The sequence below is a fragment of the Ascidiella aspersa genome, chromosome 2, assembly GCF_963924565.1.
Source record: "Ascidiella aspersa chromosome 2, kaAscAspe10.2, whole genome shotgun sequence".
Classification (NCBI taxonomy): Eukaryota; Metazoa; Chordata; class Ascidiacea; order Phlebobranchia; family Ascidiidae; genus Ascidiella; species Ascidiella aspersa.
The window spans coordinates 1,337,177-1,351,504 of NC_139448.1; the positions used below are offsets into that span (position 1 = coordinate 1,337,177).

The 14,328-nt window shown below is 34.1% G+C and overlaps 2 protein-coding genes across 2 annotated transcripts; both read left to right on the plus strand.

Annotated features, from left to right (window-relative positions):
• The first annotated feature begins 606 nt into the window (after window positions 1-606).
• Window positions 607-3,712, plus strand: LOC146163048 (protein CEBPZOS-like). The gene is made up of 4 exons (XM_083380425.1): window positions 607-797; window positions 1,805-1,999; window positions 2,722-2,850; window positions 3,571-3,712. Exons 1-2 carry the CDS (start codon window positions 650-652, stop codon window positions 1,888-1,890), a joined length of 234 nt encoding a protein of 77 aa, XP_083236551.1. The 5' UTR covers window positions 607-649; the 3' UTR covers window positions 1,891-1,999; window positions 2,722-2,850; window positions 3,571-3,712.
• On the plus strand, window positions 1,898-13,990 carry LOC146163049 (uncharacterized). The gene is made up of 14 exons (XM_083382806.1): window positions 1,898-1,999; window positions 2,722-2,850; window positions 3,585-3,812; window positions 6,835-7,043; window positions 7,479-7,649; window positions 7,816-7,879; window positions 8,507-8,629; window positions 9,056-9,210; window positions 10,605-10,792; window positions 11,574-11,640; window positions 12,079-12,151; window positions 12,367-12,504; window positions 12,735-12,821; window positions 13,430-13,990. The coding sequence occupies exons 1-14, from the start codon at window positions 1,898-1,900 to the stop codon at window positions 13,547-13,549; spliced, it is 1,854 nt and encodes a 617-aa protein (XP_083238932.1). The 3' UTR covers window positions 13,550-13,990.
• The last annotated feature ends 338 nt before the right edge of the window (window positions 13,991-14,328 follow it).

Sequence of the window (14,328 nt, forward strand, 5' to 3'; positions counted from 1 at the left end):
TTAGTTAAATATTTTGTTAAAGAGACTATACTCTCTTTTTATTAACAGATTTGTATAGACTCTTTTATAAAAATGAAATTTGTTTTGAATAGCTGTAAAATGTATGGATATGCTATCAACAACTACTATCGACGTATCTAACAAATCTTAATATATCTTAGTGATGCAAGTAACATTGACAGAAGACAGAAACGTATAACTGAGACCCCTAAATTAAAAAATAGTAACGCTTGAATGAGCACCGTCACACAACATTACACATTGTTTTTGTATTTCTTTTTTTTTCCAGGGGAATTTATATAGATTACTTCTGATTTAATGTAAAGAAAATGTGAAACAGACATTTTATATAAAAAACAAAATATCACATGTCATAGAATGTACCAAAATGTCGACTAGAGTGATTTTACCACAAAATTGTTTCCTTAACACTATTCATAAATCGTGTTGTTTTATGATTAATAGATTATAATCATGCAGAGAGATAAATTTAGAAATAGTAGCTGAAATAACATTCTCGTTTTGCAAGCAACATTTAATAGTTAACATGTTAATATTGCTTACACTTTCAAAATGACGATAGCTCTAGTTATAATAGTATTCATATTTATATTTGCTGTCATATTCTCATTTGTAAGACATTGTTGATATGAGCATTGCTTGGAAGAAATTCCTGCCCGGAGTTTTATTTGCCGAAATTCTTGGTGTTGTTGCGGTTCTTCAGTATTACAGAAAGATTGAAGGTGACCAAGAATATAGAAGAAAGTTGCATGCGAAGAATAGCAAGGTTCTTGAAGGTTTGTTGCTTTATTCACAATGCTGTATTTTGCACAATTAGTAATAATCTTGACCATGTTAAAAATTTATACCCAGATCTCTACTAACTCATATTGTATTAAGCATTGGCGCTGGTCTAGAATCCTACCACAACGAAACACCATTTGGGTTAGGGTGCGGGTTAGCGTTTGGGTTAAGGTGGGTCAAGTATTATTATTAAACAAAGAATATAATAATACTTGACCCACCCACACCCGAACGCTAACCCGCACCCTAACTCAAATTTTGTGCGTTGATTTTAGAACTGTGGTAGGATTCTAGACCAGCGCCCAGATCTCTACTAACTCATGTTGTATTAAGCATCGGTGTTTGTCTAAAATCCTACCATATTGTTTAAACATTTATTAAAGCAATGCACATTATTTGGGTGAGGGAGTGTCAAGTATTGTTATTTAATAATATTGCTTTTACTAACTCAAACGCCAACCCGCACCCTAAATCAAATAATGGGTGTTGAGGTAGGATTCTAGACCAGCGCCGAAGCATGGTTTAACATACCTAAACTAAATTATTTCTATTCCATTTTTCATTGTTAAAATAAAACTCGTAGTAACAAGATATATCGCAGAAAAATTTAGTAAAAAGCTGTAATTACCTGACGAGAACTAGTTTAAATTAATGCACTAATCCCAAATCAATGTATAATAACTAATCAGTATATGTACTCAAGAACCAGCCTGCATTTCATGGCACTTCGCGCCAAGATCTCGGGTGTGCAGCGCCAAATTCAAAGTGCAATTATGTTTTTTGCACACCTTAGGTTGGAAATCCTACTCCATCTCAACCTTTTTTAAATTTATGTCCGCCATTTACTGACTCAAATGTGTACACAAATTGCTTTTTTTAACTCTCAGGTGCACATCTGCCCCCACAGAAATGCCCAGCATTTACAAAAATTATAGTGGCTTTTCTACATTGTTTAAATTTGAACCTTTTTAAGTTCTGAATTAGTTGTATTTTTACAAAGTATTCTACAAATCCAATGAGCTGAGTGGGAACTTGGAAATCCGCAAGCAAGACCTCCAGCTTTTTACACCCCCAACTGATTGTTAGATAAACAATGACTGACAATCAGGGGAACAATGGACAACAAAGACAACCAATTCCAGATCGCTTCCATTATGTCTATAGTTGTGATTTAGATGTTAACTTGACAATAAAGGTGATTTTTATGATTTTTGGTTTGATTTTAGAAGGCTTTAGTTTTCATGAGTATTTATGTTTGTGCATTAACAAAATCAGATTAAAACTTTGGAGCATAATGGTTGGAGGTTGTAGTAAGACGTAATAAGAATATCAAAGCCCATACAGAAGTAGGTATCATTTTGGACGTTTCGAATAACTCTTTATTCATCGAATAACTCTTTATTCAATGAATAAAGAGTTATTCGAAACGTCCAAAATGATACCTACTTCTGTATGGGCTTTGATATTCTTATTAGATTAAAACTTGTTTTCAAGTTTGTAATTATGCATTCACTAGAAATATTAAAATCTGTAACCATTTAAAACTAAATCAACTAGAACCAAAACCTTATTGCATTGTTGCCAATATTTGTTTTTTTATTTCATGCGAGTTGCTAAAAGTTTTAAAAACAATTTAAAAAAAGGGATTTAAACCAAACTAGAGCTGTGGTAAACCAATCAAATAATGCAAATTAAAAGAAACTGATTTTAATTCTAATATTTGATGATGTTTATACCCATATTGAGATATTGTTGAAAGTGAGCGGTTACGATAACAAAATCTTATCAATTTAGTAAAAAGTGCCGAAACAAATGTGTATTTATTTTAAGCTTTACTAAATGAGCCATTATTTATATGTGTGTTGTATATACACTCTTTATACCACTGCTTCAACAGTTTTTTTTGTTTTATCACAGCTGTGTAGTTTGGAGGGAAAGCGCCCCGACCGTAGCTACAAAGATCTTCTCAACGACCCACACCTGCAATTTACACCAGATGGCGCCACACAGCTTGAACAAGACAGTCATTTGTACGCAACAGTTCAGGTAAAACTTGGCTTGTTCATCAATATTATTGGAAAACATGTGTATAAAAATTTTATAAAATTACCGTGTTTCATTCTTTGCTAAGTTGTCTCCTACTTACAAACATTACTTTACTGCAGTGTTCCCAAAATTTTCTGGATCGTGGCACTCGGCACACTAAAAAAATCTTAGATTTTCGCTGCACACTCATAGCAGAACACCAATAAAGTAATTTTAGAGTCGCCCTTAACACCGACAAAGTATATGTAAATGTCTCTATATTAATACCTGGTAATGGATAGTGCGTGTTTAAGTCCTAAGTGCTTGCATATATGCCTATTGGGGATACTAATATATTGTTTTTTAACATTACAAAAAGTTTTGCGGCACACTTGACAGTCTCTCGAGGCACACTAGTATGCAGTGGCACACAGTTTGGGAATCACTACTTTAGTGTGTCCTTCAGCACTTTAAAAAGTCCAAGTTTTATATATAAATGTTACAACACTTGTTCTTTGTCTAATATGTTTATTTAGTTTATTATTCTTGCTGTCTATGGCAGTGGTTCTGTATGTTCTCGTCCCATATCACTTATTTTTGACTGTAACTTTACTCGCGTAACGTTAGTGTGCCACAGGTTGAGAACCACTGGTCTATGGCAGTTCATTTACTATATATTTTTCTATTTAGTTACTTTTAGGTTGTATCTCCAGGATAACCCACTATGCGTGATATGTGCAGGTGTTTGACGATAGCAAGGCGATTTGTCTCCCGGTACAAACAACTTACAGGCATTACATCACAACTCCCGGCCGCAGCTTACATTCCTGGAACGAGTGCCTACGACTCCCAATTCGCTACAGCGAGTTGCCGAGGAGGGCCTAGCAACCATCACTGTGTGGGACAACCACGGACCCGGTCAGGCCATCGCAATCGGGGGAACCAACGTGCCTTTGTTCGGAAAATATGGGACTTTTAAGCGGGTAAACAATTTAGAATGAGTGGTTTTTGTTATGGTAACTTACTAACTGCATGACATTATGTATTTGTTTTTTCAAGTTTGTTACAAAATGCTAACCTATCATACATCACTAAACTGAGGGCAATATAAACAAGATAAATTAAATGAAAACTCAAGTAGAAAACTGCTTTTTGTATTATCATTATTGAAATTTTAAACCTGTAATGAATCTTGCCAGGTCTAGCTTTCATAAGCCTGAACTTTTTGCCAGAGTGGTCCTTACCCAAACCAACATTGGATTTGGTAAATTAAAAATTACATTTTTTTTTTATTAGAACTTATGTAAAACATTTAGCATGGGCTCTTATAAAAAGGTATAAAAAATAAAAATAAATTCATATTTTTACTAGCAAACATTTTTTCATCTTACAGTAAACAATCACGTTTTGGTGCAAGCGTCAAAAAGTGATCCGGTCAAATAGACACTTTCAAACCTTTATGCACAGGAAGAATTAATGCCATTTTAACACTGATGCTAGAATCACAAATGGAGGTGCTTTTCTATACTTTCCAAACTCAAACCAATGAATTCAACATTTGGAAACTAAAAGTCAACAAAATTGATGTGAATCAAATATTAAAATATGATAGATTTTTCTTGCCTTCAAAACAGCTGTAAAATATTTAAAACATTATGTAAACAACAGACCAGGAAACTAATTTCAATTATATGAAGAAACACAATTTTTAAGAACAGTCAATTTAGAACTCTGGAAAGCATTGCGTTTTATTTAGCTTTACAAAACAACATTTTTCTAATTTGCTTTGTTTATTTGAAGAAATTTGATAATTTGTAACAAATAGTTGTATAAAAAATTTTTTTTGTTAAATGCCACATTTATTGTAATAAAATCACGTTTTGTAATGAAAATACTTGTCGAATCAAAAAGAGAATTTCTTAAATATTTTCTAAAGTTGGAAAAATGGTTCATCACTTGTTTAGGCATCATTGAAAATATAAAACTGTTTGTGAACATTCAGAAATTTGCCAAAATACAGAATCAGATTTAAATTGACAAGTAATATTGCAAAACTACAGCTCTGTGATTTTTCTTTTTCAAATAATTGTGCTCCCAGCAAAATAATAAAATGTTATTCGATAATAACAATAAAGTCCAGCAACACCTAGTGTTAACCTGTTGTTGTCCAGCTTGGTTGTTAATTTGCTGACGAGAACCCACACTCTGGTATTGTGGTTGAGACATCTTTAAATTGTTCATGCAGAAGACGCCCTAACTTCATTCAATTCTAAAATCACAATTCAGATTAAATTTTTTCTTGTTGCTATGTATTGTCTTTTGATTCCAACACCTGTTTCTCAGTTATGTGTTTTAGGAAGAGGCTACTCACCCAGACACCAAAGTAGTTTTATCAACATATTATCACTAACGTATGCAACCGTAAAAGAGCGATCCGGTCAAATAGCGGTACCTCCGGAGTCTATTTACCCGGCAAAGTAATTTAAATCAATTTCCGAATTAAATCTAATACTACCACCACTCAAACCAAAATCAACAAAGGTACAAGAGCGATAACGTGAATAGCCACTTCCCAGAAATAATAACATTTTAACACTGGTATTGTTAAATTTATCAAGTATAATCACAAATTGAAGTGCTTTCTCTATAAAAGGATAACTTACTAAATGTAATTGGCTTAAACATTTTAATAAATTAGCATTGTTGTATTCGCCTAAGTCCAATCACTTCACTTTATTGTGTTTTTAAATGACTGAACTTAACGTCTAAATTAAGAAAAATGACTTATATTGGACTTCTTTTTCGCTGGTCTAAAAATCCAACCACATTTATTTTAATAGTAACGAAACGAGTTGTCGAAGTTGAAATTGAAAGGAAGACATAAATGTGTAAGAAGAAATATAATAATAAAACTTGACCCACTCAATCTCCCACCCTAACCCGGATATTGTTAGCAATATAAACCCTCGGACGCAAATGTTATAGGATTCTAGACCAGTGCCTTTCCTTTTAAAAGCAATGATTTAAATAACCATGACAGTGAATTGGCTGATATAAAGTCATTTTATCCGAGAATTGACTTGGACTTTAAATGTTTTTGAACGGCCACGTTTTATTAAGTCTTTTGAAATGACTTGATTACAACAACCCCTTAAAATTTAAATCCTTAAATTCTTAAACTTTTCACCGCGCAAAAAAAAATCCCAGCACCGTCACGCCTTATTGAACACAGAGCAGCTGTTTCCAAGCGAAGTGAAGCTTTTAAAACATCGACGCATTTCAGGAAATTCCTGCTTTGTTAGTTTGTCCTAACTTTTACGGGGAATAGGCTTGTCACTAAAGCATGTTGGGGCGCTGGTCTAGAATCCTACCACAACGAAACACCATTTGGGTTAGGGTGCGGGTTAGCGTTTGGGTTAAGGTGGGTCAAGTATTATTATTGAATAAAGAATATAATAATACTTGACCCACCCACACCCAAACGCTAACCCGCAACCTAACTCAAATTTTGTGCGTTGATTTTAGAACTGTGGTAGGATTCTAGACCAGCGCCCATGTTGGGCCTAGTTTGGCTGAGAACTTGCTTCTTGCAGTGGTATTGCATTTAATTTATGTCTGAAGTGTAGAAGTGTATACCACTATTATTTGTAGTAATTTACACCCAATAAATAGTTTTTGAAGTAAATTCTATGCCAAAGCTGTTTTGAAATGCTACGAAACTTTATTTTTTTATGTTATAGGTTACTGCAAATCCTGTGTCTTATTTATAGGTTTCCAAAATTAAAACATGTTTTATGGATGTGTTTTGTTTTGCCTTTTGCTTGTAACATTTTCAAAGGTAAGTATGTGTTTGAATCTACTTATGATACAGATTTAATAAAGCCTTACAGGTTTTGCCTAAATATTAGCAGCATCCACTAAAAGCTTAACTTTCGAATCTGACCCATGTTTGTTTAAGATTGTGAATAACTCCGTTCTTTTTAGTTTGTAAAACTTTTTTTTCAGATTTCATGTGAACTCAGCGAGTCTGAAATTGAGTCCCTAAAATCCTTACCAGGACACCTGAAGCCTTTTGGTTCGGCCGGCCCATATTTTGAGATCCCTATAACCGAGGGGTTCCCAAAGCCACACGACTTCTTCAACCAGTTTGTTGTCCCCTCCATTCCTCTTGTAATGAAAGGTGGAGCAAAACTTTCACCAGCTTATGAAAAGTGGTAAGTAAAAATATAAAGTTAGGAACCAACTTAAAATTGATTTTGTTGGAGTCTAATTATTAGTAATAATTTGTGACAGAACAAACAATTTTCTACAAACAATTTCCTTACTTGTTTGTAAGGTCTAGTAAAGCAATCCATTAATGTTTGAAATTTGCTGATTTTAAATGAAGCATAGCAATGCTAAAGCTGCAATTGTTTTCAATTTTTCTGAAGATTAATTCTGTTTAACCCAAGTATTCCAGAATGGCTAACTGCCCCAATGAATGCTACTTATTAATGGAATCTTTGTGAATGACCGTATTTGTCTAATTTTAAATAAAAATCAGGCGCTGTATAAAGACAAATTATAGTGAAAACTTATTAATGTGTCACTGTTAGTCATAATCATAAAATATTTTTTCTATAAATTGTGTATGTACTTTGTAATTTTAGGTCTGATGAATATTTCCTTGAGCACCCGGGATCTACTGAATCAGTTTACACAGAGCCGAGGAAGAAAGAAGTTAGAACTGAAATAGGAGAAGATATGCCGTTCCGTGACTATGTCAAGAGATACACCAGCGAAAACATTTATATGGTCAACAACGTGCCAAACTTTCTCCGGTAAAATTACTTACTTAACTTTAAAATATAAGGTGGGGATAACTTTTGTTGTATTCCCCTTCTGCTAAATAGAAGATTTACTAAATTTATATCTGTAGTTGGTTTCTAAAGGTAATGCATGTCAGCATTCAATCAGGGTTTTAAATCTGGAACATGTTTTTTGCAGAAGTGATGTTTTCCTTCCCCCTCCACTAAAGTGCGATCCAGTACTTAAAGAACTTGCTCTCACGGTACAAGAAAAATACACATATTTATTGTTTTTTTCATTGATTTAGCGGAAATCAGGTGGCACCACTCAATCACATTAAATATACTGTTGCTGCCAGGCATTGTATTAATTTAAAAATTGTTTTTCTAGTAAGTATTTTTCATTAACAAATTTACCAACGTTTGGATAACTCAGATGGGTAATCTTCCTCGGGGCTGATACTTATGTCATGACAGCGTTTGCAGCGGGTAATCTGTCAGTTTAAAGGAGCACTACATCAACAAACACACAGTTAATTTTTTACCTTTACATTAAAAGATAAACTCAAAATTGCATTTTATTTTAAGGGTTGAAAACTTGCATAAATACATATTGTGGTTCCACAAGTAAAACACTTAAAAAAAACTTGTTATGACCAGGTGATGTGGTCCACTAATAGTTTATGTTTAACCTTGTTATTACCAGGTGATGTAGTCCACTAATAGTTTATGTTTAACCTTGTTATGACCAGGTGATGTAGTCCACTAATAGTTTATGTTTAACCTTGTTATGACCAAGTGACGTAGTCCATTAATGGTTTATGTTTAACCTTGTTATGACCAGGTGATGTGGTCCACTAATAGTTTATGTTTAACCTTGTTATGATCAGGTGATGTGGTACAGCAGTGGAGGTACCAGATCAGTTCTACACCACGACGGCGTGGAAAACATCAACTGTTTGTTCCGAGGAAACAAGACCCTCATATTTGTCAGCCCATTCCACACCGAAGAGGTAAAAAGCAGATCATATTAAAAACTTGCTGTTTTGTCTGTTCCTGCCAATTTATCTTTGACATTTAAATAGTGATTACAGTTGGTTTTGCTGATTAAACTTCTACTGTTACTACTTTTATATGTCCAATGGCAATGCATCTCATTTTACTCTAAGATTAATATTTATAGTTGATTATTAAGTTGCCTGGCAAGTTTAACAAAAATGTGTAAATTAATATAGTCTAAAGACATGTTAAACATTTGGTAAGTAACTATTATTATTGATTTTAGTAACTAATAACGAAAATAATACCCTTGGGGTGGATTTGTTATTATATACAAAATAATATACTTCTGTTTGCCAACATTAAATCGTATTTTACGGCAACATATACAATCATGTTACTGGTTCTGATCCTTCATATTTAGTCGCCATTATGTGTAGGACTGGGTCGCCAATGTACTCGACATCCCCAGTGGTTCTTACTCCAGCGCCGACGTTGATTCAGTTGATTTTGTGAAGTATCCCGATCTTGCCAAGCACAAGTACGCTGTTGTGAACATGAAACAAGGAGATTGCCTCTTTATACCCTACAAGTGGTGAGCTAAATGCATTACTTAATGTCCCTAAGAACTTGTGTATATAGTTTCTTTTAGTATGCTTTGTCTAATAGCAACATCATATGTACTTCATTGGTTGTTACACTAATTAACTCTTCTAGGACTTATTTCTTTCCTTCAACGTTTCGGCTACTAGCTAGTATTTACTTTGCGTAATGTTAAGCGTGGTGTTGTTGCATTCCCTGATTAAGGCATTCTGCATAGGCAGCCGAAATGATTAGAATGAATAATAAATTGTGGATCGTTTTTAGTCAACTATGCCTGGTAGCAACAGCATATTTATTGTGTGGGTTATATTGCACAGAATATGATATGTTTTGCCATATGCTGGTTTCCAAAAAAAATTCTAAAATCGAAATAACAAATATATTTTCCCTTATCCGTTTTAATAAACTTTCATATTGAACCTCTAACGTTATAAGGAATAATATGAAGATAGAGAACATATGCAACTTATTCCTTAAGGAAGGAACTAATTGTGGCTGGATATTGGTTTAAGGATATTATCACGCGCCATATGCACTTTCTAAACCAGCTGACAGCAAATTAAGCCATATAACAATATCGTCAATTAAACTCTCCCATTGTTCATAGTGAAATGCAAGAAATAAGGTGGTCTTCTTAATGGTGCGCCATTAAATGTTGCCTGGTGTGCCGTGGCCAGATGGAAAAGTATTTAAAATATAAAACATTTAGTCTTTCATATTGGTTTTACTTTCTCTTTCGGCTTAGTTTGTTATCCTACAGTACTTTAAACATAATTCAACTATAAGGCTTTTGTAATAAAAAGCCATTCAAGAGAATAGCGGTATATCCTATAAAAAAGCAAGAATAAAATAATTAAATCATGAACTAGCGAACGACCATTTACTTTTGTGTTTTGGCATATTTCCTCTTTTTAAAGCCGAGTATCGCTCTCATACAGAAGTCAACATCGCGATAAAACGTAACATGAATAAGTCTTTACGCTTGCATTTTGTTTTAGTTTTTATTCTAATCACAACAGGGCAGGGCAACTTTTTGTTTTCAACTATTTTTTACTTACAATCGCCACATACATTTTACCTCATTTTATATGCTATATATATTTATGATAGTTCGAGCAGTAGAAGCATTGGTTGTTGGAAAGAATTTCACATAGGAACAAGATAAACCTTCCCTACATATTTTAAACTTTATTCACAATCAGGTGACATTCTTACGATTAAAGAAACTTTTCTCGTTACACTTTTTACAGCGAGTACATCATTGACATCCCTGATTTTCCTGTTATCTCTGGTGTATATTGGGTCACTTGTGATCCTACAAAGCTCAAATGTTGACTGACGCGTCGTAGGTTGCCCTCCCCTGTTTAATTATTTATTTTGCTCTAGGGCGCACCAAGTGAACTCGTTCGGGCGCAACCTAGCGGTGAATGTGTGGTTCAACCACAAGCCGGCGCACCTCAGCAACATGACGCAAGCAAGATGCGGGGAACACCCCGAACCGATATCACTGGCAGATGTTGAATTCAACGAAAAACATTTCGAGAACGCGGTCGGCAAAGCGGTCTTCGACAAAGGTACAAGGCCTTTAAGAGGGGGTATTTTTAGGGTTATTTTAATACAAGTGGTCTTCAATCTTTATTGGCTGAAAACAAGTGGCACTGGTGAATAATTGTACTTCAAGTTAGCAAGCTTCCGCACAACGTGCTTCATGTGCTTCATAGACGCCGACTTTTGAATATATATAGTCTGACACCAGTCTCTCTTAACCCATGGGTACAACCCGAACATGGGCCCCGGGTTGGATCGTTTATTACAATGGTTAGGTTTACAAATGTTAATTCTGAGGAAGAGTTCTAAGAAAGTAACAAAAAAAACGGATGCAATATAACATATGATTCATATTATATAAAATTTAACTTATGCTAATAATTATGTTGTGTCTGCTTACAAGAGTTCAGTGAAGTGAATTGAGTCGCCAAAGCCTCGTTGTTATGCTTGCGCTCAGTATTGTCGTCGCAAAAAAAGGTTGAGAAACACTGTTTTACAGAATGCTATAGTTGCACTCGCGCCTTGGTATTCTACGATCTGCACAGTTCTTGCACACCTCATTGGTTCCTAATTCCGTGAAAAACTAAATACCTGGTTGCAGATTTATCGCACTTATTGACTCCACACTAGTTGCATTCCTCGCTAAAGGAACAGCATTTATAAAAGAATCTTGCGATGGGTAATTGTTGGCGGAAGACAGAACAATGTAAGTTTAAAAAAATCACAAAAAACTGTCGTATTACCGAGCATAACAAAAACGTGACGTAGGTTTGCTCAACTTTAACTTGTGACGTCACTATTTTTCAGATCACAAACCTTCTGAAGAAACGGAAAAAACAAAAAGCGACCAAAAGAAAAAAAATCAAAATATTTTGTAAGTTGCAGCTTTATAGCAGCAATGTTTTGTACTAGTTGTATCACATATTTTGATTTTGCGAATCAAATTTGGTTTCGCCATAATGAAATTACATGGGCAAAAAAAAACTCTTTAAAAATAGAAATAGTATTTTGTAATGCGCTCTACGCCCATATAACCCAAAGTAGTTCGCGTGCATTTTACAAACATTTTAAATATGACATTTTACGAAACTTTTTTTAACAAGAAAATAAGGCGACGGTCGTTTATTTTGAAAGCAAAGATAATTTTGCCCCTTAGAGAACAGAAAAAGTGTGATATACTTTTTTGTGTGTATCTCATAACATGAAAATAATGTATGACTTGTTACAAATTTAAATACTTTACTGTAAAGCTTTTCAGGTGTGATAAAACTTGCAAAAATACCAAAGTTCTACAAACTATATTGCTTTTTAGTCTTGTGATGTTCCGTCAGCTTCGTAAGAAGAAGTTTATGGACTTTGATGATATAAAGGCGGGTTTGCAAAATGTAAGTAAACAACTGCCACCTTACTTTACTAAGCACCGTCAGTCTGTCAATCCTGTGAATTGTATGGATTCAAGCTCAAAATAATTTATTTATCAAATATGGATCCAATATTTGTTGAGGTGTCAATCAGCGTAACCTCTTATACTTGTTGAATTGGCGGAATATAGGAAGTTGTTTTGCGGTAAACTATTGTTATTTATACATTTTCGTTGCAGAGCATTCCTGAGTCATCTCTCTTGTGGAACGAACAATGCGAGAAAATAGCGAGAGATTTCTACAACGCGATCGACCAGAACGAGGACGGTGACGTCAATAAACTAGATGTCGACGTCATCATGGGATCGGGGAAGAAGGTAACACTGTGACGTCACTCCAAATGACGTCATAAAAATGAACGATTTCAATTTGACCGAAGAAATACTTGATGTTATTTTACAGGTCTTATAGTTGCTTTAAAACTGTGGATAAATAATATTAACGCTTGTAGTTAAAATTACGTAAATTGAAAAATGATCACGAAATATACGGAGCGCTGTAAATTAAGCAAACACGCAATTTGTAAAACTTGATTTTTGCTACTCAGAATATCTTGGAACTTATCGAAAAAACTGATGACATTGACGAGGAACTACATTCAGCCTTGGAAACTGCCAGGAAGCAGTATAAGTTTGTGAGTTTTTATCTTTGGTGGATTTGTTAAGTAGAAAATAGGCAACGAACGCTGTTTGTAATGCGGCGTAATGTGGTCGTGTGGCCAAAGCCTTTACTTTATTGTTTGCATTTCTTTAGGGTATTTTCTTTTTATAATATATATTTTTTTGAAGGAAAACATTAAAATGTTATATTTTTAAAAGAAATAGAAAATTAATTATCACTAATACAAACTTTTCTAAATATATTTTTTGCGATGAATTTTTTTTGTATTTTTTTTTTTAACAACACATAAATGACAGTATTATTTTACGGGCGGTCAAGCATCGTAGTTATGAAATTAACAATGTGATCACTTTAAATATGTGACGTCATTATTGTAATAACTTTACATTTGTGACATCATTATTGTAATAACTATTCATTTGTGAAATGTATTAACTTTGCATCGATGACGTCATTATTTTAACAAATTTGCATTTGTAACGTCACTATTTTAATAACTTTGCTTTGATGACGTCATTATTTTAACAAATTTGCATTTGTGACGTCATTATTGTAATAACTCTACATTTGTGACGTCATTAATGTAATAACTTTGTAATGACGTCATACTTGTGATGTCAGGAGTTGATCAAGAGGTCGTTGTCACGTGGTGAGATCGATAAAGAAAGAGGCAGCAACATTTACGGCGACAAGTTTCTTCAAGGGGGATTCCCCGCCGCTATGTTCAAACAAGAACTCTAAATCCAGAGCGTCCGGGTTCGCTTCTGTCCGGGTCTTCGTAATCTCGCGTGTTTGCAAAAGGAAGTTTGTCGTTTTTAAAAGTTAATCCGTTGTAATTGTGGTATTTTAATTACTGATTTTTATAATGCTTAAATACCAAAATCCTTTAAATTTTATTACAACAACGTTCCCTTTTTACTTGTTATATTCGCTAGCTTAGAATCCACTTTCGCAGTAGTTTTTGTTTGTTTTAAATACTGCCACTTTACTGTTATTTGTTCTTGCCTTGCACCTTACTTTCGCACAGATGCAATATTTTCGTTGTGTTTAACATCAACCCGTCTTGCCTTCTTTATTTCTATTACTATGTACATATGCATTGTGTGTTACAATATTTTTGTGAGAATATTATGCATAAAGTTTTCATGGGTTTCGCTGTTAAATAAATATTTCTCTTGTGGTTAACAGACCACGGTGGGCTACATATGTCCCCGGGCGCCAAGGTACAGGGGTGCCAAAGATTTAATATGTTAATGTAATAGAAAATGTGCTTAAGCATGGAGGAGGGGCGCCAATTATATAGTTTGCCCCCGGCACAAAATACCCAGGATACGCCTCTGGGTGATATTTGTGTGAGAAATCGTATAATGCGAATGTTTGTAACAATAGTGCAAAGTTAGCGATTAGTTTTAGTTAAATATTTTGTTAAAGAGACTATACTCTCTTTTTATTAACAGATTTGTATAGACTCTTTTATAAAAATGAAATTTGTTTTGAATAGCTGTAAAATGTATGGATAT